The sequence below is a fragment of the Dreissena polymorpha genome, chromosome 1 (assembly GCF_020536995.1).
Source record: "Dreissena polymorpha isolate Duluth1 chromosome 1, UMN_Dpol_1.0, whole genome shotgun sequence".
NCBI lineage: Eukaryota > Metazoa > Mollusca > Bivalvia > Myida > Dreissenidae > Dreissena > Dreissena polymorpha.
This window is the reverse complement of record NC_068355.1, coordinates 173,001,885-173,024,139: the sequence shown is the minus strand read 5'-3', so window position 1 is coordinate 173,024,139 and position 22,255 is coordinate 173,001,885. Positions and strand designations below refer to the sequence as shown.

Genomic DNA, 22,255 nt, shown 5'->3' with positions numbered 1-22,255 from the left:
ATGGCCAGTTTTGACCTTTGAACTCAAAGTGTGACCTTGACCTTGGAGATATCGACGTAATTATTTCGCGCGACACACCGTCCAATGTTGGTGAACAAATGTGCCAAATGATTTTAAAATCTGACAATGAACGACATAGTTATGGCCCGGACAAGCTTGTTCCGCCCGCCCGCCAGCCGCCAGCCAGCCCGCCCGCATTCGCCAATCTAATAACCAGTTTTTTCATTCGGAAAACCTGGTTAAAAAGAGGTGATGCGTCCAATAAACGCATATGCAACCATACAATCTGTCAGTATTGAGTCAAGGGCTCGTTTGAATAAGTCCTAAAGTTGGTCAAGGTTAATGTCAAAATGAGGTCAAGTGAAATGGGTGTGTTTAGAGCGTTCAAGATTACATAATTACATTTATGAAAGCTTGGTAGATTCCGGTTGATGTATCAGGAACGTTATACTCAGGTGAGCTAAAAGGTAATATAAAAAAGAGCAAAGAACAATAACTCCAAAAATACTGATAAGAGTGTTGTGCAAAACGAAAAGACGGACGGAGCAACAGATGGAAAGACGGGCGATGCGAGTTCTAAACGCTTCCATTCAGGATCATATGTGGTTTCATAATCTTCATTTGGTTCTTCCTCAGGTCTTGTTGTTGTGGGCCTTGTCGTTGTAGGTTTGGTCTTAGTGGTCGTAGGTGTGGGCCTAGTGGTTGTTGTTGGCTTAGTGGTTTTTGTTTTGCAGATGTCGAAGTCAGACACGCATCTTCCTTTAAAGCACATCTGCAAACATACAATGCTGTACTAGGGACTGTGTTCAAGTACATTGAAAAACATAATTATATGCAATACAAATCTTATACGGTAAACAACGACCAATCACGACAACATTGTGTTAAACCTCACCTTTCCGTCGCCGCAAGGGGTTCCATTCCATACAAATGCGAGTTCTACGCACGAGCCGTATTCATTTGCACAGAACACCTGACCATGTCCATAACAGCCCACGTCGCCGCTGATCGTCGTCTAACAAAACAATGGACATTGTTTAATACATTCATGACTTTTACGCAAGACAAGGCGCAAACGCTTATTGCTATACTATCAAAGTTACAGTCAGGACAAGCAAGACAATTGTATCTTAAGAAGAACGACATTGATTACCCAATAATATGTGTAAACTTGATAATAAAATCAGCGCTATAGGGACAGGGTGCAGGATCACGTGCCTTTGTGGGTTTACAATAAACGTTTATGGATGTAAACACACCGGTAAGTGGTGCTCTTTTTTTTCAAATCACTTTTTAAAACATATTTACTTAAGAATTTCAACTAGTGAAAAAAAGACAGATTTTTATGCTGCTTATAACCATGTGAAATACATCAGAATAAATTTATTTAATAAGCCTGTATTCTTGTTCAAAAATTAAGTCGATGTGTACAGAATTTATGTACACGACTATCTTTTACACAACGTGAAATTTTGTCACCGATTTCAGACGTATTCGAGGATTAATTCTTGTATATTAAGCTATCGGCACAATCTGTAAGAAAAACTGTCTTTAATGCTCTAAAGATTTGTGCAAATGTATTGCAATAACTTAAGATATTTGCAAAAATAAAGTTCTTAATGGTGTGTTTACATTCTGTCCAGCCATGTGTGCAAACCCCTGAAAACCCCGTTGATCCTGCACTATGGGGATGTTTATGCGGAACAACCCAGTGTGTTGAGTAACACTAACATGCTAACCTCTTGGCACACGGTACTTTTGGTATAGCCAGTTCGCTTCTGACACTGAAGGCCAAGACTGTTCTCTCGCTGACCCAGCAGGCCGCTGCAAAACGAGTTTTTGAATTGCTCATCTGTGAAGCCATTGTCCGCGATGCAGTCGTTTTGTCTGTTGAACAACAAATAGAAATGCAATTAATTAAACAAATACATGTACATTATCTATAATACACGAACAGCCAGAGTTGACAAAAAAGTACGTTGGCATAGAGGTGACATACACTTCTCATTTTTTAAATGCACTCCTTTTTCATATGGTTCCCACGACATACTAACTTGAGGAAACGACTTCACTCCTCTTTTTAAATTGCACTTTTCCCTTTTTTCCATCTCGAGGGAACGACTTACTAGCTCGTGGTAACGATTTAGCCATGACGTGTGTACGATTTTCTTAGTCGAGGGAACAAGATAGAAAAGAGGAGTACAAAATTAAATGAAAGAGAATGCAATGAAAGAAATAGCGGAGATATAAATAAAGAGGGGGTGCAATAAACAAAGAGGAGATTATATATATATTTATATATATTATATTTTGTTATTGAACTCCTTTTTTATCTCGTTATCACGACATACTTACTAGCGGAACGACTTACTTACTCGTGGGAACGAGTAAACTATGTCGTGGGAACGAGTGACTAAGTGAAGGAAACGAGACAGAAAAAAGAGGAGTGCAAAACTGAATAAAAGAAGAGTGGAGTGAGGAACACAGAGCGGTGCGGTAAATCAATGAGGGGTGCATGATAATGATAGGTAAAATTTTAATATATAACAAACAATTTGATGCTAACATTCGCTCCTCCTTTATTTACTGAACCGCATTTGTTTTCATTGCACTCCTCTTGTATTTAGTTGTGCACTCCTCTTTTTTTTTCATCTGGTTACCACGACTTATTAAGTCGTTCCCACGACAATAGCTAACTCGTTTCAACGAGTTAGTAGGTCGTTCCCTCGAGATAGAAAAAAGAGAAGTGCAATTTGAAAAGAGGAGTGAATGTCACCTCTATGCCGCCGTAGGAACGCGCATTTTATGTGAATGCAGCAAAATGAAAAGGAACAAAAAAGATCATCATCAATATTGGCTATATTGAGCAAACGCGAAAACTATAATGTCTTATTACCAGAATGTCTGATGTGGAACAAATGTCCCTTGACAATCCGAAGCTTTAAACATCACATTTACAAAGATGGTCCTTTCTTACTTTCAACATTACATTTACAAAGATAGTAATAGTATTTTTACTTTCAACAGCATATTTACAAAGATAGTCATTTCTTACTTTCAACAGTACATTGACAAAAAATGGTCCTTTCTTACTGTCAACATTACATTTGCAAAGATAGTCATTTCTTACTTTCAAAATCACATTTACAAAGACGGTCAACATCTAATTTACCAAGATAAGTCTTCTCTTACTTTCCACATCACATGTACAAAGATAGTCATTTCCTACTTTTAACAGCACATTTACAAAGATGGTCCTTTCTTACTTTCAACAGCACATTTACAAAACTAGTCCTTTCTTACTTTCAACATCACATTTACAAAGATGGTCATTTCTTACGTTCAACATCACATTTACAAAGATAGTCCTTTCTAACTTTCAACATCAAATTTACAAAGATGGTCATTTCTTACTTTCAACATCACATTTACAAAGATAGTCCTTTCTTACTTTCAACATCACATTTACAAAGATGGTCATTTCTTACTTTCAACAGCACAATAACAAAACTAGTCCTTTCTTACTTTCAACAGCACATTTACAAAACTAGTCCTTTCTTACTTTCAACATCACATTTACAAAGATAGTCATTTCTTACTTTCAACAGCACAATAACAAAACTAGTCCTTTCTTACTTTCAACAGCACATTTACAAAACTAGTCCTTTCTTACTTTCAACATCACATTTACAAAGATTGTCATTTCTTATTTTCAACATCACATTTACAAATATTGTCATTTCTTATTTTCAACATCACATTTACAAAGATGGTCCTTTCTTACTTTCAACAGCACATTTACAAAACTAGTCCTTTCGTACCTCAACATCACATTTACAAAGATGGTCATTTCTTATTTTCAACATCACATTTACAAAGATAGTCATTTCTTACTTTCAACAGCCCACTAACAAAACTAGCCCTTTCTTACTTTCAACAGCACATTTACAAAACTAGTCCTTTCTTACTTACAACATCACATTCACAAAGATTGCCATTTCTTATTTTCAACATCACATTTACAAAGATGGGCCTTTCTTACTTTCATCAGCACCTTTACAAAACTAGTCCTTTTATACCTCTTCATCAAATTTACAAAGATGGTCATTTCTTATTTTCAACATCACATTAACAAAGATGGTCCTTTTTTATTTTCAACAGCACATTTACAAAACTAGTCCTTTCTTACTTTCAACATCACATTTACTAAGATAGTCCTTTCGTACTTTCAACATCACATTAACAAAGATAGTCATTTGTTAATTTCAACAGCACATTTACAAAACTAGTCCTTTCAAACTTTCAATATCACATTTACAAAGATGGTCATTTCTTATTTTCAACAGCACATTTACAAAGATGGTCCTTTCTTATTTTCAACATTACATTTACAAAAATGGTCGTTTCTTATTTTCAACATCACATTAACAAAGATGGTCCTTTCTTACTTTCAACATCACATTTACAAAGATGGTCCTTTCTTACTTTCAACAGCACATTTACAAAGATAGTCTTTTCGGACATTCATCATCAAATTAACAATGGTAGCCTATCCATGCTTTGTATAGCGCATGTACAAAAGTAGCCCTTTCTTTTTCTTAACAGCAAAATAACAGATAGTTATTTCTCATTTTAAACGCATTCACACCAGAAGTTATATCTGACTTTTAACAGCGTATTTACAAAGGTAGTTATGTTTGACTTCTGGACAACGTCATATTTGTAAAAAATATTCATATTGGAATTTCAACAGCGCATTTACAAAGGTAGTAATTTCTGACATCCGACGTCATATTTGTAAATTAGCCCCGAAATATCGACAGCACATTAACAAAAGAGGTCATTTCTGACTTTCAACAGGGTTTTTACGAAGGAAAGCATCTTACTTTCAACAGGGCATTAACAAAAGAAATCAAATCTTACTTTCAACAGGGCATTAACAAAAGAAATCAAATCTTACATTCAACAGGGCATTCACAAATGAAATCATATCTTACTTTCAACAGGGCATTCACAAATGAAATCATATCTTACTTTCAACAGGGCATTCGAAAATGAAATCATATCTTACTTTCAACAGGGCATTCACAAATGAAATCATATCTTACTTTCAACAGGGCATTCGAAAATGAAATCATAACTTACTTTCAACAGGGCATGCACAAAGGAAATCATATCTTACTTTCAACACATTTTCAAAGAAAATCATATCTTACTTTCAACAAGGTATTTACAAAGGAAATCATATCTTACTTTCAACAGGGCATTTACAAAGGTAATCATTACTTACTTTTAACAGGGCATTTACAAAGGAAATCATATCTGAATTTCAACAGGGCATTAACAAAGGAAGTCATATCTTACTTTCAACAGGACATACGCAAAGAAAATCATATGTGACCTTCAACAGTGTATTCACAGAGAAAATATTGTCTTACTTTTAAAAGGGTATGTACACAGGAAATCATATCTTACTTTCAACAGGGCATTTACAAAGGAAATCATATCTTACTTTCAACAGGGCATTCACAAATGAAATCATATCTTACTTTCAACAGGGCATTCACAAAGGAAATCATATCTTACTTTCAACAAGGTATTGACAAAGGAAATCATTCCTTACTTTCAACAGGGCATTTTCAAAGGTAATCATTACTTACTTTCAACAGGGCATTCACAATGGAAATCATATTTGACTTTCAACAGGGCCTTCACAAAGGAAATATTATCTTTCTTTCAACAGGACATGCACAAAAGAAATCATATCTTACTTTCAACAGAGCAGTTACAAGAGAAATCACATCTTACTTTCAACGGGGCATTTACAAAGAAAATCATATCATACTTTCAACAGGGTATTTACAAATGTAGTTCTTTTCGAATTTGAACAGCGAATTTACAACGGCAGTAATTTCTTACTTTTAAAGGCCGTTTACCGGTTCTCCTTTCTAATTTTAGTTGCGCATTTACAAACGTTTTTTTTCCTGACTTTCAACAACACAGTTATAAAGGTAGTCCTTTAATAAATTAGAACAAACGGAACCGTTGCTGACTTTAAACGTCGAAAGAACAGCGGAACTCCTGTTTTTTTCAAATATATTTTTTTAGTGATCGTTTCAAACAAAACCGATATACCATTCGTACTTACCGTTTCAAGTGACCGATGAATTGATTGACGCTGCACGTGGAAAATTTGCTGTAGGTGTCGACGGTGCTCTCGTCAGGGTTGAACACGGAGGCGGACATTATGTTCCTCCCGGCAGGGCATTCTTCACTCGAATCGTGGTAGCACCCAGTCTATGAAAAGTGTAAAATCATTTTGAGATCGCCGTGGCGTAGTGTATATGGTGTCCGCCTAGCGATCGCGAGGTCACGGGTTCGATCCCCACCTTGGGGGGCGTTCTTTAGATACCCCACAAAGACACCAAATACTGATTCTAGTCACAGGAAACCGATTATAGAGCGTTTGAAATAAGCCTTAGGCTTTCGATTCAATCGAGCTAAAATAAATAAGAGATGGATTTGTCGGAAACACAATGCCCCCTAATGCGCCGCTTTGAATTTTTTTTACCTTTGACCTTAAAGGATGACCTTGCCCTTGACCTTTCACCACTCAAAATGTGCGGCTCCATGAGATACACATGCATGCCAAATATGAAGTTTCTATCTTCAATATTGCAAAAGTGATGACAAAACTTGAAGATTTCTTAAAGTTTTTGACAGACAGAATGACAGACAGACAGGCCAAAAACATTATACCCCCTTTTTTAAAAGGGGGCATAAAAAGTTTAAACTTTAATCACTTACAATTTTTATTCGTCGTCATGAAATTTCGTGGTTTCACAACAAGACTTTTTCGTTGACACGTACATTCGGTGTTTTATGATGTGGGAAATTTCGTCGGTCGTTTTACTGTGTTTGTGTTAACCCACGAAAACAACGAAAATTATTTTCCCACGAATAATAAATATTTTACAGTATATGATATGCAAAATTATAATAGTTTGTGAAATACTCGATTGAATGACCCTTGCTCTTGATACGTACTGAGTTAAATTATACAGATACTTCTTCATTTTACAAAAAAGGGAAGTCATTCCGGTATTGGGTGAATTATTAATAACAATATTATTTAACTGGTTTAAAATGCATAAGTTCAGGATTCTAATTAAACATTATTTATTTTTTTATTTTATTTTGTTCAGTATGTATATCATGCATGTACGATGTGAATCTAAATTTAGTTTTAGTGCAGATTCGTTCATACGACACAAAGAGACAATTTTGTTTCCTAACGAATACGAGTAAACGTGTCGGCATCTGCTTTAACCAGCGCTAACTTGCCGTTGCTGCATTTTATGCAATAAGTCTTCAATGTATAATTTTTCTTGTCTATATTGTGTTAATGTAACATATTTATATCAATATATTATAATTTAACACATATAAAAATCGTACATACTCACTTTTATGTACCTATATCACCAATATGAACAAAACTACTACTTTAGCATTACATTTCTGGAATAAAATGATTAACGAATCTTTTATTGTTCGACAGGATGTTAAAGAATATATGAGTCTTGTTCTGAGAAAACTAGGCTCAATGCATGTGCGTAAAGTGTCGTCCCAGATAAGCCTGTGCAGTTCGCACAGGCTAATCAGAAACGACACTTTCCGCTTTTATGTTTTTTTTTCGTTTCAAGGAAGTGTCTTCTTAATGAAAATTAAGACTAATCGGAAAGTGTTGTCCCTGATTAGCCTGTGCGGACTGCACAGGCTAATCTGGGACGACACTTTAAGCATCAGAATTAAGCCCAGTTTTCTTATTGCGCGGCTCATATGTTTACACTTACGCGTGTCCCAGTTCATGTGAAGCCACCCAGGCCACGTTGCTGATTGTGAACTCGTTGATAGCGTACTTGTATTTACTCAGTGTGTTACTGCTGTCTACACAAACCGAACCGAGGAAGGCGTAACCTAGCAACCCATCGCTTCCGTCCTGGTCAATGAGATCCAACCTACAATATTCAATTTGATTATGAAGTTAAACTGCTTTTCATGGGACGAATATCTTAATTGAAGCTGCAATTTCCGACTTTTTGTCTTAACTGAAATATTAAATATTCGGCGTGGTCTTGTGCTTTGTGGAGGGGGGGGGGGACCGGAGTACCCAGAGAAAACCCCACTAGTCCAGTATGGTGACCTCTAACCAAAAAGCATGCTGCCGGGCACGGGTATTGAGATCGAGTCACATAAGTGAAAAGCGCGTGTGCCAACCACGGCGCTAACCGGACATCCAGTATAACTTCAATGTTTCGCTGTTCGATTTCATGTTAAACATTCATAGAAGATTTTCATATTTGTAATTGATTTTTATTTTTGTGTGTGTTTTCTTCAAGAAATAGATGATTGTTGACATATCTTAATGTTCTTTTACTTACATTTGATAATGCACATAAATAATCGGCCAATACAAAGTAGTTCCCTTTATGTTATATTTTTCATTGAGTGAAAATGAAGAATATATTCAACTTAACTATTTTAACATATAGAATATATGCCAACAAAACAGTATATACTAGTATTTCACTAAAAAGCATATAATAAAACATAATACAACAACAGGTCTTTTTTTCTAAGAGAAATATACAGGTCAAATGAAAACAATAATATAATGGAAATATATAAGTAAAACACGTACCCCGTTAGAGCCATGGCAAAGTCATGATGGTTGGTTGTAAATTCACTGTTGAAGAACAATCTTAGCTCTTCGTCGGAGGCTGTACTACTTTGTAGACGACCACCGTCATTGTAGTTCGAAGCCCAGCGGAAATCATACCCGTACTGAAATTCAATTATGAAGATTATAGTATTATAACCCTGCTGAAAAATCATCAACCTACATGGGGATCGAACCCTCGACCACCAAGTTTTTAGGCAGACGCTCGCTAGAAAAAATCTGGCAGAAATAGCATAGGGAATAACTTGCCTTTCCCTTATACGTCACCCGACTACTTTGTATTACCGAATCCATTCAACCAAGTAACATAATTTTTTATACACAATGTATAAATACTACTCGGTACTTAAGGACAAGTCAACCATTCAAAGATTTGCTAAAGATTTTAGCAAGCTATTCGTAATTGGTGATAGATCATCTTTGTATAAGCCCGTTAAAAAAAAAGGGGCGTATTATTGCAACGCCTGCTGCGGGCGGGCAGGCGGGTTTGCGGCGTCTAACAAAACGATGACTGCTCAATATTGCAAAAAGTTAAAATCGGATCATCATAAAAGTTGGTGATAACGTTTGTGGGAATAAAATCTCGGCCAAGTTCGATACTCAGCCAAATCGCATGAAGAACTTCGTAAGTATTGCCCTTGAATTAAAAAAAACTGACAAAATGATCCTTTTCTTCCCTCTGTAACTAAAATACATTTAATCATATCAACTCCAAACTTGCCTAAAGCCTCTTAAACATTCAAAATCAAAGAAAATTTCGTAATATATTTCGTAAAATAAAGTTAACATATAAACAATCAGACTTCATTATAGCAATTGCCAAAATTTAACATAGATTTAACACGATACAAAATACTTATTTTTATTTTTTGTGGTACAATATATTAAACAACTGTCCATTTACCAATTAAGTGTGCATGTGTCGTATGAATAGATATCTTTGCGGGAAATTAAATAAAAAGTGCATTTTATATCTTGTTAAATTTATGATACCAGAGCACATCTAACTTGAGACTTGCACAATTATTTTAATTAACTTAAGATTCTTTTTTAAAACTGTGAAGACCTGGTTTCATGGCATTTGCATGTTTCTTGTAAGCAACGTTATTGAATGTACCATCAGTACTCAGGGTGCATGATCACGTGACGTTGTGGGGTTCACAATTGAACGTTTATGGATGTAAACAAACACATCGGTAATTGTTGTTTTTCTTCAAATAACCCTCTTAAACAATTAAAATTTGGAATTTCAATTTGTGCATAAAAGACAGTTTTTAAGTTGCTTGTGGCAATATGAAATACGTCAGAAATACTTTATTTAATTAGCCTGTGTTCTTGGCAGAAATTCGATGTGGACAGCATTCATGTTCACGTTTATTTTCTCTACCTGTCAACATTGTCACCAATTTCAGACGTTTTTAAATATTTATTCTTAAATCTAAAGATATCGGCACAAACTGCAAGCAAAACTGTCTTGTATTCACTATAAATATTTGAAAATGTTTTTCAATCACTTGAGATATTTGCAAAAATAAAGTCCTTATCGATGTGTTTACATTCTGTCCAGTCCGTGTGTAAACTCCTGAAAACCCCGTTAATCCTGCACCCTGGTACTATAACAAATCGAAACATCCTGCACAGACCTATGTTATCCAAACCGTTACACTGTCGTATTTTGAGACAAGTTGGGACTCTGTTATAAGACATTACACATATCAATGCAGTATTTGGTAAAAACTGTTTCTTCATTCTAAACTCTGTATGTAATGATTAGATAGTTAGACATTTTTTGATAAGAAGGAGTTGTTTTGATTATCTCGAGCAAAACTTACGCCTGGGTAGACGATAGCCGCAGGATAAACGTATAGGTCAAGTTGACCGTCAGAAACCTCTTTGACAGACGCGTAGAAAACGTTCATCTAAAATATTTAATATTCATACATACACCGTGTAGTATATGTATTATATATACAACATGACAACAGATGTAAGTCACAAATATGATCTCCCGTGGATGATTATGAAGCTAACATAAGATCAAATTAAAAGTCTACCAATTGAGATGCATTCATATTTAATAAGCGAATCAAGGAATGAAAAATATTGTGTATGCAATTATATGGGATTTTCTAACATTTCCAATTTTAATAAAACTATCAAATGTTTATAAAATTCAGTTTTATCAGTAATATCCTAGTGTCTACCTCGTTTACAAAAAGTACCACGAACAGATCAGCTTCCTTTTCGGCAGCCGCAGTATTGCCTCGATGGCGATCGTAAAACCTGACGATTGTAAATAAGAACTTGTAACATCGAGACGAAAAAAAAACGACACTGCATGTAGTAATATGTAGAAAATTGAGACAATAAAAATATGTACCCCGAGTCATGACCAGTGTGAACCAGATGGGAATTAACCTATTCATGCCTAGCGTCCTGAAAAAAGGACATTGCAAACAGCGTAGACCCAGATGAGACGCCGCATGATGCGGCGTCTCATCTGGGTTTGCGCTGTTTGCTTAAAGAAATTTCAGTAAGTATTATTCTAAATATAGAAATAAATATACTAAACATCCCTAATTTTGGAAATAAATTGATCCAATTTAGAAGGATGGGAGAGTCCACTGGGCATAAATGGGTTAATTGAACATAGTTAGTAGAGAATCGCAGTCAGATAGATAGACAAACAGACAGTCTGACCGACAAACAGAAAAACAAACAAACAAACAGACAGACAAACAAATGGTCAAACAGACACTGAGACAAACAGTCACACAGACAATAGTCAAACAGACAGACCTCTTTAGTTATTCCAGTAGCGTCTTTAAATTTTATCGCGGGTATGTTCATAATGGCGTCACTGCGATTACCTCATTAAAAGTGAGTGCTACAAATGCAAGGGGCAGATTAATATGAGCCCCGCTCTGAAAAAAGGGTTTTAATGCATGTGCGTAAATTGTCGTTCCAGATTAGCCTGTGCAGTCCGCACAGGCTGATCAGGGACGTCGCATTCCGCTTTTATAGCATTTTCCGTTTCAAATAGAGTATGCACGATTTTGTCAAATATTTATGAATTCATATAAAATGTGTACAAAAAACTGATTATACATATATTTCAATATAAAATAAAATAAAAGTTAAGAAGAACATGTGTCGAAAAATGCGGCATAAGCCAGACATTTAAATCTGAAATCGAAAAGGCTGTACAGCCGAATTTGCCAGCATGTATATCATGCATGAACGATGTGAATCTAAATTTAGTTTTAGTGCAGATTCGTTCATACGACACAAAGACACAATTTAGTTTCCTAACAAATACGAGTAACTTGCCTTTGCTGCTTTTTATGAAATTCGTCTTTAATGTATAATTTTTCTTGTCTATTTGTTGTTATTGTAACATATTTTTATCAATATATTACAATTTAACACATATAAAAACGTTGCATACTCACTTTAAGGCAGTCTCTTCTGGACAAAAAACAGTTTAGGCAAGAGGTGCCGTGGCTGATAAGCCTGTGCAAACTGCACAGGCTAATGTGAGACGACACTTTACGCACATGCATTACACCCTCTTTGTACAGAGGAAGGCTCATTTGTTGTTAAATGAAAATTGCCTCATAAGGACCTATGCCCTATCAATAGGTATCATGTGCCACTCATAAGGACCTATGCCCTATAAATAGCTATCATGTTCCACTCATAAAGACCTATGCCCTATCAATAGGTATCATGTGCCACTCATAAGGACCTATGCCTTATCAATAGGTATCATGTTCCACTCAAAAGGACCTATGCCCTATCAATAGGTATCATGTTCCACTCATAAGGACCTATGCCCTATCAATAGGTATCATGTGCCACTCATAAGGACCTATGCCCTATCAATAGGTATCATGTTCCACTCATAAGGACCTATGCCCTATCAATAGGTATCATGTTCCACTCATAAGGACCTATGCCCTATCAATAGGTATCATGTGCCACTCATAAAGACCTATGCCCTATCAATAGGTATCATGTGCCACTCATAAGGACCTATGCCCTATCAATAGGTATCATGTGCCACTCATAAGGACCTATGCCCTATCAATAGGTATCATGTGCCACTCATAAGGACATATGCCCTATCAATAGGTATCATGTGCCACTCATAAGGACCTATGCCCTATCAATAGGTATCATGTGCCACTCATAAGGACCTATGCCCTATCAATAGGTATCATGTGCCACTCATAAGGACCTATGCCCTATCAATAGGTATCATGTGTCACTCATAAGGACCTATGCCCTATCAATAGGTATCATGTGCCACTCATAAGGACCTATGCCCTATCAATAGGTATCATGTTCCACTCATAAGGACCTATGCCCTATCAATTGGTATCATGTGCCACTCATAAGGACCTATGCCCTATCAATAGGTATCATGTGCCACTCATAAGGACATATGCCCTATCGATAGGTATTATGTGCCACTCATAAGGACCTATGCCCTATCGATAGGTATCATGTGCCACTCATAAAGACCTATGCCCTATCAATAGGTATCATGTGCCACTCATAAGGACCTATGCCCTATCAATAGGTATCATGTTCCACTCATAAAGACCTATGTCCTATCAATAGGTATCATGTGCCACTCATAAGGACCTATGCCCTATCAATAGGTATCATGTGCCACTCATAAGGACCTATGCCCTATCGATAGGTATCATGTGCCACTCATAAGGACCTATGCCCTATCAATTGGTATCATGTGCCACTCATAAGGACCTATGCCCTATCAATAGGTATCATGTGCCACTCATAAGGACCTATGCCCTATCAATAGGTTTCATGTGCCACTCATAAGGACCTATGCCCTATCAATAGGTATCATGTGTCACTCATAAGGACCTATGCCCTATCAATAGGTATCATGTGCCACTCATAAGGACCTATGCCCTATCAATAGGTATCATGTTCCACTCATAAGGACCTATGCCTTATCAATAGGTATCATGTGCCACTCATAAGGACCTATGCCCTATCAATTGGTATCATGTGTCACTCATAAGGACCTATGTCCTATCAATAGGTATCATGTGCCACTCATAAGGACCTATGCCCTATCAATAGGTATCATGTTCCACTCATAAGGACCTATGCCCTATCAATAGGTATCATGTTCCACTCATAAGGACCTATGCCCTATCGATAGGTATCATGTGCCACTCATAAGGACCTATGCCCTATAAATAGGTATCATGTGCCACTCATAAGGACCTATGCCCTATCAATAGGTATCATGTGCCACTCATAAGGACCTATGCCCTATCGATAGGTATCATGTGCCACTCATAAGGACCTATGCCCTATCAATAGGTATCATGTGCCACTCATAAGGACCTATGCCTTATCAATTGGTATCATGTGCCACTCATAAGGACCTATGCCCTATCAATAGGTATCATGTGCCACTCATAAGGACCTATGCCCTATCAATAGGTATCATGTGCCACTCATAAGGACCTATGCCCTATCAATAGGTATCATGTGCCACTCATAAGGACCTATGCCCTATCAATAGGTATCATGTGCCACTCATAAGGACATATGCCCTATCAATAGGTATCATGTGCCAATTTACGTACTGTTTCATGAATGCAGCGTCCAGTGCAAATGCGACTTCAACGACCTTGAACCCCGGGGAAGGGTGAATGGAGCGACGGTCACGACCCAGTAAATCTGCTGTTTGATTCATATCAACGGAACTATTCGGTCTCACAACTATAACAAAACAGTACGTAACAGATGTTGACAAAGCAAATACTCAAAGGCTGTAATTTTGCTATAACTATTTTCGACTGTTTGTTACATTCTACAACCAGGATTCAATCGTTATATGATGTGTGAGTGTGAGCAAACAGGTGTTTCTTAGTTCAATAATCTCAAACTTAATCTACTTAAGTTAAACATGTGTCATAAACTATTCCAATGCCATAACTTAGGTATCGTTTAAAAGACTTTGAGGCTAATCCGTGTAAAGTGTGGTTATTGATTAGCCTGTGCAAACTGTACAAGCTTATCTGGGACGACACTTTACGAATATGCATTAAGCCCAGTTTTCCCAGAACGAGGCTTATATTATGTATAGTACCATCAGGTGGGTAACGGCATTCCAGGTGTCCTTCCGTGGTATCGTCGAAGCACACGGCTTCGTCTACTTCACCTCCGATGTAGCAGGACGTACCATTGAAATGGAAAAGCCCGCTCTGAAAATAGACGATTTGCCGCCATTTCGTCATAAACAGGTCATTTTAATCACAGACATTCGGCATTGGCTACTACCCCCACCCACTTCTGCCCTTACCCAGCTGCTTCTCCCTCCAAAAACCCTCAAAATTGTCCATTTATATCAACAAAACAAAAATGTAAGTCGAAAAATAAATTGACTCACTTTTTAATATACGAAATATGAGCTCATGTTTGAAAAAAGGTATGAATACCTTTATGAATTACGCTCAACACCAGAGAAACAGAGTGAAATATATTTAGAATTATTCCATCGTAAATCCTCACAAAGTGGACTTACGATATCGCAGTTCAACTGCCAATCATTTCCTGTACTCGCTTCACATGCGAAAGATCCGTGTCCGTTTAGATCTGTATATATGCCGACCGTCTTTTCCTGCAAACAGATGTGCATTTTATAATTGCTTCGGATGGTGCGAACTATTCTAGTGACACATTTATGTTAAATTGAGTGTTTTAATTATTGAATTACAGTTTCTAGCCGAAGAAGGTAATATACTTATAATAATTAAACAACGTTACGTTTAATATTTATGTAAAACTGATAAAACTCTTTGAAAAGTATGTAATGCATGTGCGTTAAGTGTCGTCCCAGATTAACCTGTGCAGTCCGCACAGGCTAATCAGGGACGACACTTACCGCTTTTATGATATGTTTCGTTTAAAGACAGTATCTTCACAGCAAAAATCCACCGGAACGCACAGGCTAATCTAGGATGACACTTTACGCACGTGCATTAAACTCACCCGTTTATGACTTCCTTTGCAGGAATCCCTTGCTAAGTTTCCAATGACACTTTCCGGTACATTCATCTTGTAGCTCAACACGAGGTCCAGCTCGAACACTGGAAATCCTTCTATTTCAATTTCGTACAGCAGTGTTTCGGGTAGTATGTTGTTACGAAATTCCTTTCGTTCACGCGATTGAAAGGAAAAGGGTTTTTCTTCACCTTGACAAAGTTGAGGTAAAAGAAGACGTAAATGATTCTGCTCATAATTCCGTTATCGAAAATGATTTAATCTATTGCATCACCTTATTTTGTGAATTTTGAAAAAAAATAAAAGGATGCCTTATTTAACCCATTTATGCCTAGCGTCCTTAAAAAAGGACATTGAACACAGCGTAGACCCAGATGAGACGCGCGGCGTCTCATCTGGATCTGCGCTGTTTGCTTTAAGGAATTTCTGTAAAAAATATTCTAAAAATAGAAAGAAATATACCAGACATCCCTAATTTTGGAAATAACTTGATCCAATTTAGAAGGATGGGAGAGTCCACTAGGCATAAATGGGTTAATGCTTTGTCCAAATGGTAAGACAAATGCTATCCTCATAAAAAAAGAAAACGATGATACTAGCTTTCAAATTGCAAACATATACAGAACTATAAGCATATGCTTCTGGCTGCGGTATGTAACCTATGCATACATTATTCATTCAGAAAGTAAATATATACTTCTTCGTGTATTAAAACAAAATTGGAATAACATGCAAAAACGGGTTTGGTTCTTGCCTAATAGCATTTAAAAAGATAATTAAAAAAATGTTGCTACTTTACTCGCTACTTAACGTTTCCTAAATATCATAATAATGTCAGTGTGCTAAAATCAGAATATTTAAAATTAAGATATCCTTCAATAAGTCACAAAATGTGTATACCTGGATCCTTGTTTCTTTTTTCCCTATGGGGACGAGCATCTGTCGTCTGCAGCAAAGACGCAGCGATCAAGACGATACAAACAGCGAGCAATAATTTAGTCATGGTGTCGGTGTAACCAACTAGCCTCTCGTAGTTAATTCATCTAACAATCTGCTTTCAATATCTGAAAAAAAAATCGACAATTTCTTTTCTCAAGTTACCGACACTTCCATCGGTGCGGATAAAGTATGGCGCGGTTTTGCGCGCTATTTCTAAACAATGTATTTCTCATTTTTTCATATCATTGCTCCGGGATCAGTGTTATGTTATTGGTGGTTTATAATGTACGTGCATTTGTATTAACCCATTCATGCCTAGCGTCCTGAAAAAAGGACATTGCAAACAGCGTAGACCCAGATGAGACGCCGCATAATGCGGCGTCTCATCTGGGTCTGCGCTGTTTGCTTTAAGAAATTTCTGTAAGAAATATTCTGAATATAGAAATAAATATACCAGACACCCCTACTTTTGGAAATAAATTGATCCAATTTAGATGGATGGGAGAGTCCACTGGGCATAAATAGGTTAATTAATCCATAAACAAAGAGCTGTCCCAAAACAACGCACTCGATTGTCCTTCCGTTTTGATACTATATTGTATATTTTCGGTTTTTTAATGTACATGTATAACGTATACTTAATGACCGCAAAGACAAATATGAATATTTGTGTAGTTATTAAGTAGTATAACTTATATTAAACAAGAGATGTGTTTGTTAGAAACACAATGCCCTCTACTGTGCCGCTTTGAAAAAAAAGACCTTTGACCTTGAAGGATGACCTTGACCTTTCACCACTCAAAATGTGCAGCTCCGTGAGATACACATGCATTTAACTCTTTTTTTACCTTTGACCTTGAACACATGCAAGCCAAATATGAAGTTGCTATCTTCAATATTGCAAAAGTTATGACAAAACTTAAATATTGCAAAAGTTATGAAAAACTTAAATATTGCAAAAGTTATGAAAAAACTTAAATATTGCAAAAGTTATGACAAAACTTAAATATTGCAAAAGTTATGACAAAACTTAAATATTGCAAAAGTTATGACAAAACTTAAATATTGCAAAAGTTATGACAAAACTTTAATATTGCCAAAGTTATGATAAAACTTTAATTAAGACAGACAGACAGACAGACACACAGACAGACACGACAGACAGACAGACAGACAGACAGACAGACAGACAGACAGACAGACAGACAGACAGACAGACAGACAGACAGACAGACAGACAGACAGACAGACAGACAGACAGACAGACAGACAGACAGACAGACAGACAGACAGAAGACAGACAGGCAGGCAGGCAGGCAGGCAGGCAGGCAGGCAGGTAGGCAGGCAGACAGACAGACAGGCCAAAAACAATATACCCCCCTTTTTTTAAAGGGCGCATAAAAAGTTAAGTGACCAAGCCAATATACTAATATTTCAAATTTAAACTTTTAATTTACTTTTATTTAAAGGGAGCTTGTACGATTTTTATATGTATTAAATTGTAATATATTGATAAAAAATATGTTACAATAACACAAAATAGGCAAGAAAAAGTGTACATTGAAGACGAATTTTATAAAATGCAGCAAAGACAAATAAGCGCCCCGAGTCGATTGTGACGAAGATATTTCGTACATATTTTCCTACAATAACCGAAGCATTCGTCGTTTTATTAGGATCGGAGTCAGTGTTCGCGTGTCTTATGACAGGTATCGTTAGGAAACAAAATTGTGTCTTTGTGTCGTATGAACGCATAATATACATGCTGGCGAATTTGACTGAACGGATATTTTCGATTTAAGAATTAAATATCTGGCTTATTTCGCATGTTTCGACACATGTTCTTCTTACCCTTTTTTTAAATTTATATTATGTATAATAAGTTTATTGCACATTTTATATAAATTCATAAATATTTGACAAAATCGTGCAATCTCATTTATATTTAATTTACTTTGCATGCATAGTCTGCATATACACACAATGTCAGCGCAATACCTCCATCCAAACTCGAAGTTATTTAGCGGAAACTATGTTTAGCTTTGGTAACAGTAATCTGGACCCAATAATGAACTTGACCCAAATGGACCCTTCAGTGATCACACTCATGGTCTGTATTTGAGCTACTTAAAACAAAATTACACATCAATATATCAATCGAATCTCAGTTATTGAGAGGAAACTGTGTTGTCGTTGTTTGTTCGGCACAGTAATCTTGATACCTCTGGCTCCAAATACGATCCCACCCAAGGTCTGAATGTCAGTTACCTACACACGAAATTACAGCCACATACACTAATCAAACTAAAGATATTGTACGGAGACTTCTTCTATTTTTAGTAATAGTATTCTTGACACCCCCCGGTCTTAAATACAATCCTATGCTATATTAGCATGTTACCTACCTAGACAAAATGTTAGCATAATAACTAAATTCTAACTGACGTTTTATCTATTTTAGCAACAATGACATGGAACTTAATGGCTTAAAATGCAACCACATGCAAGGTTTTCATGTTAGCTGGAGATATATTTCGTTGCATGCACACGTATTCCTTAAATTTCTACAATAAGCGGCATAATTCTGCTAAATTTCAGGTCAGAGATATGGCCGATGGTTGTTGGTATCGCATGATGATCCAAAAGACGTGTGTGAAGTTTCAAATGGATAACTTTAGTTGTGACAGAAAAACGAACCTATTTTACTTTAACTTTAACCTGAATTTTACTCAGAACGCAAGTTTAACCGGACTTTTCTTAGTACAAAAAGTGGCCTTTAAGCAAACAGCGCAGACCCTGATGAGACGCCGCATTATGCGGCGTCTCATCTGGGTCTACGCTGTTTGCTAAGGGCATAATTCTGCTCCAAGGCTAATCACAGTTATAGGCATTGATGCGGGCCATAACTCTATTAAGTTCTTTCAGCGCTCTGGCTGGTTATCAAACATGGTCGAGATATTATGCCAACAAACATTATCTCCAAGTTTAGAATGATCCGATTTAAACTTTTTGAGATATTGAGCGGACATCGTTTTCCAGGACACCGCCCGCTACGGGTGTTCCCATAATACGGCCGGTTTTTTGAACAGGCGAATAAAAACACAATACAATTCTATTTACTTACTTTTTGTGTATGTTTCGTCATCCAACTCAAGATCGTGTTGAATACTAATTTTAATCCGTATATTGGAGACTCTATTTTCCGACTTTGATAACAATGACGTTTCGCTTTGAACAACGACTTGACTAATTGTTGTTACTAGGAACTCCTTTAAAACTGTTTTTTTTCTGCTAATATAAATCGGTTACAAATAGACATCTTACAAATCCACGAGGTTGTGCATTATCATTCTAGTTGATGTGAACTCAAATCGCACCTTTGGTGTAAACAGGTACTATGTGACATTTCATATCGCACCTTTTTGCAACAATGGGGCGAATCATGTGAATGTGTGAATAGATCTATCCCGGAAAAGCACGAGTTTAGAAAAACCCACTAATCACCCCGGTACAGACAACGCTGGTCCATTAAATCAACCAATGATAGCTTACTTGAAATTATAACGGTTGATACGGTGTGTGATTTTGAAAGGATTATAAATGGGTCATGTTTATTTGAACCAGCAGATTAGAGGGTTTTTCCAAAAAGTAGCTTTTTCCGGGATACATGTATAGTCATGCGATACAAGTGCACATAACAGCCAAAAAGTTATTTGTCGCTCGGGATAAGAGGAGTTCCGTTTAAAGTATATGAGACGCGCTCTGAGAAAAGTCGGTTTAATGCATGTGCGTAGAGTGTCGTCCCAGATTAGCCTGTGCACTGCACACATGCTAATCAGGAAAAAAGACACTTTCCGCTTGTATGGTATTTTTCGTTCAGAGAAAGTCTTTCGTTAGCGAAAATCCTGTTTAGGCGGAAAGTGTCGTCCCTGATGAGCCTTTGCGGGATACACATGCTAATCTGGGACGACACTTTACGCACATGCATTAAACCCCGTTTTCACAGAGCGAGGCTCATATTGGTGGAATCACGAATACGCGAACGTCACAAAATAACGGTCCGCTTGATGGTTGCCGATTATCGGCCGAAGCCAGTCCCGGATTACCCATTAGGCAGAGTAGGCAGCTACCTACGGGCCCCGCGACTTTTAGGGGCCTCATGAGACCGTGACAGCTACCTACGGGCCCCGCGACTTTTAGGGGCCTCATGAGACCGTGACAGCTACCTATGGGCCCCGCGACTTTTAGGGGCCCCATGAGACCGTGACAGCTACCTACGGGCCCCGCGACTTTTAGGGGCCCCATGAGACCGTGACAGCTACCTACGGGCCCCGCGACTTTTAGGGGCCCCATGAGACCGTGACAGCTACCTATGGGCCCCGCGACTTTTAGGGGCCTCATGAGACCGTGACAGCTACCTACGGGCCCCGCGACTTTTAGGGGCCCCATGAGACCGTGACAGCTACCTATGGGCCCCGCGACTTTTCGGGGCCCCATGAGACCGTGACAGCTACCTATGGGCCCCGCGACTTTTAGGGGCCCCATGAGACCGTGACAGCTACCTATGGGCCCCGCGACTTTTAGGGGCCCCATGAGACCGTGACAAACGAATTTTATTTTACTTAGCCACCTTTATCTATACCTTTAAAAGGACATGGTCACGTTTTATGTATTGCTAGCCTTGGCACTGGTAAGCTAATTTAAACAATTGAAATTGACTGGGCACTGGCCTTCTAGTAGGCACTAGGCCGACTAGGAGCATGGGCTCCAAAAGTGTCAATGCCTTTGGGTCACACGGTGCTTAATCCGGCACTGGCCGAAGCAATTTGCAACGGAGGCGTTGACATAAAATGCAGATATTTTAAAAACAGGGTACTCTCAGTACTAATCATATGGATATATGTCTGATAACTCACCCCAATCTGTGAGTGTATTGTAAGATTGAGTGAATACTACATGAGCATTTTTTTGCTAATAATACCCCTTTGTTTATGGTGAGATGTTGTTTTTTAATTCAATACGTGGTGTATTGGTAAATATCTAAACTGTTTCAATGTTCTGTCTGGCTTTGTAGAAGAAAGAAAGATTACCATTGTCCCATAACTTAGTGTATCACATCGTATTACGCGTCACGTCGATGGCAGATTGTTCCGTCGATGACAGACAGTTGGACTCAACCGCGAACAACAGGTAGGTTATATATTCGGTCGGTGTATTTATATTACGCAAGTATGGCCAAAATCATTGCTACGAACATATTGTCCATTGACTAAGGACGCCACCAGGTAATTCTGGACTCGTTGTTCAAGTTTAAAAAAAATGTAAACGAGTTAAAAGTGACAGTTTCCGAAACATCACTGACAGATTTTTGTTCAAAATATTTCAAGTTTCAAATAAATGACTGCATTTCGTGTTATATACTTACGCATTTATCCCTAAGGGATACGTAAGCCAATTATCCGTCCCTTGAGTTGTTTCAGGAACATGTCACAGGCGTCCAAACTGACCCTGTCGAAAAAA

The 22,255-nt window shown here is 37.5% G+C and overlaps 3 protein-coding genes across 3 annotated transcripts; all 3 read right to left on the bottom strand.

Annotated features, from left to right (window-relative positions):
• Positions 1–182: 182 nt before the first annotated feature.
• On the bottom strand, positions 183–6,281 carry LOC127861395 (uncharacterized). The gene is made up of 4 exons (XM_052399847.1): positions 6,149–6,281; positions 1,740–1,887; positions 896–1,015; positions 183–772 (listed from the first exon to the last, which is right to left on the bottom strand). Exons 1-4 carry the CDS (start codon positions 6,244–6,246, stop codon positions 461–463), a joined length of 678 nt encoding a protein of 225 aa, XP_052255807.1. The 5' UTR covers positions 6,247–6,281; the 3' UTR covers positions 183–460.
• A 1,571-nt stretch (positions 6,282–7,852) lies between these two features.
• Positions 7,853–20,150, bottom strand: LOC127864546 (uncharacterized). Its single transcript, XM_052404264.1, has 10 exons — positions 19,860–20,150; positions 16,697–16,860; positions 15,785–15,987; positions 15,318–15,413; positions 14,883–14,997; positions 14,377–14,512; positions 10,948–11,026; positions 10,576–10,662; positions 8,705–8,847; positions 7,853–8,021 (listed from the first exon to the last, which is right to left on the bottom strand). Exons 2-10 carry the CDS (start codon positions 16,797–16,799, stop codon positions 7,853–7,855), a joined length of 1,131 nt encoding a protein of 376 aa, XP_052260224.1. The 5' UTR covers positions 16,800–16,860; positions 19,860–20,150.
• A 599-nt stretch (positions 20,151–20,749) lies between these two features.
• Positions 20,750–21,328, bottom strand: LOC127864545 (collagen alpha-2(I) chain-like). Its single transcript, XM_052404248.1, has one exon. It carries the CDS (start codon positions 21,326–21,328, stop codon positions 20,750–20,752), a length of 579 nt encoding a protein of 192 aa, XP_052260208.1.
• Between the last annotated feature and the right edge of the window lie 927 nt (positions 21,329–22,255).